This window comes from Cariama cristata, unplaced genomic scaffold (assembly GCF_000690535.1).
Source record: "Cariama cristata isolate BGI_N322 unplaced genomic scaffold, ASM69053v1 scaffold28266, whole genome shotgun sequence".
Classification (NCBI taxonomy): Eukaryota; Metazoa; Chordata; class Aves; order Cariamiformes; family Cariamidae; genus Cariama; species Cariama cristata.
In genome coordinates, this window is record NW_009624266.1 from 5,397 (window position 1) to 6,759 (window position 1,363).

Genomic DNA, 1,363 nt, shown 5'->3' on the forward strand with positions numbered 1-1,363 from the left:
CTCAACATGCAGCCACCCACCCCATCAGACTCATGGCCAAACACCCCCTCGGGTCCCTTTGCCATCAGAGGTAATGGCTGTGTCTTTGTTTTCTCATTGCAGAGCCTCTCACGGGATCCGCGTGGTGACGTGGCAGCCAAGACGTGGAAGCTTGGGACTTCTCTTCCGCCACAACAGAATTTGGGGGGTGGGCAGGGGTGGGTCAGGGGGACACCGGGAGTCGCAAGACCCTTCACCTTCACTGTGAGCTTGGCTCAGGGATGACTGCAGGCAGAGTCAACCCTTACAGCATCGTGTCCTCCGAGGAAGACGGGCTGAGGTTGACCACCATGCCAGGTATCAACGGCTTTGGCAATGGGAAAATCCACACCAGGAGGAAATGCAGGAACAGGTTTGTAAAGAAGAACGGTCAGTGCAACGTGGAGTTCACCAACATGGATGACAAGCCGCAGAGGTACATCGCAGACATGTTCACCACGTGCGTTGACATCCGCTGGAGGTATATGCTCTTGCTCTTTTCCCTGGCATTTCTGGTGTCCTGGTTATTGTTTGGGCTGATTTTCTGGCTAATTGCACTCATTCACGGAGACCTAGAAAACCCCGGTGGAGACGATACCTTCAAGCCTTGCGTTCTGCAGGTCAATGGCTTTGTGGCTGCTTTTCTGTTCTCCATCGAGACCCAAACGACTATTGGTTACGGCTTCCGCTGCGTGACGGAGGAGTGCCCGCTCGCAGTCTTCATGGTGGTGGTTCAGTCCATCGTGGGGTGTATAATTGACTCTTTCATGATTGGTGCAATAATGGCAAAGATGGCCAGGCCCAAAAAACGGGCCCAGACACTACTTTTCAGCCATAATGCAGTAGTGGCAATGAGAGATGGGAAACTCTGCCTGATGTGGAGAGTTGGAAACCTCCGGAAAAGCCACATAGTAGAAGCCCACGTACGAGCTCAGCTAATTAAGCCCAGGATCACAGAAGAAGGGGAGTACATACCGCTCGACCAAATAGACATCGACGTGGGGTTTGATAAAGGCTTGGACCGTATCTTCTTGGTGTCTCCTATCACCATTCTCCACGAGATCAACGAAGACAGCCCCTTGTTTGGGATCAGCCGCCAGGACTTGGAGACAGATGACTTTGAGATCGTGGTCATCCTGGAAGGCATGGTAGAAGCCACCGCTATGACCACGCAAGCTCGGAGCTCCTACCTGGCCAGCGAGATCCTCTGGGGCCACCGCTTCGAGCCCGTCTTGTTCGAGGAGAAAAACCAGTACAAAGTAGACTATTCCCACTTCCACAAAACCTACGAGGTCCCATCCACCCCCCGTTGCAGCGCCAAGGACTTGGTGGAGAACAAATTCCT

General features: G+C 53.3%; 1 protein-coding gene across 1 annotated transcript in view; it reads left to right on the forward strand.

Moving 5' to 3' along the window:
• Positions 1-260: 260 nt before the first annotated feature.
• The window catches only part of LOC104163954 (ATP-sensitive inward rectifier potassium channel 12), a 1,275-nt gene continuing 172 nt past the window's right edge, over positions 261-1,363 (forward strand). The window contains exon 1 of the mRNA XM_009703115.1: positions 261-1,360. Within this exon, the coding sequence (XP_009701417.1) occupies positions 261-1,360 (1,100 nt within the window). The remainder of the gene's footprint in view (positions 1,361-1,363) is intronic.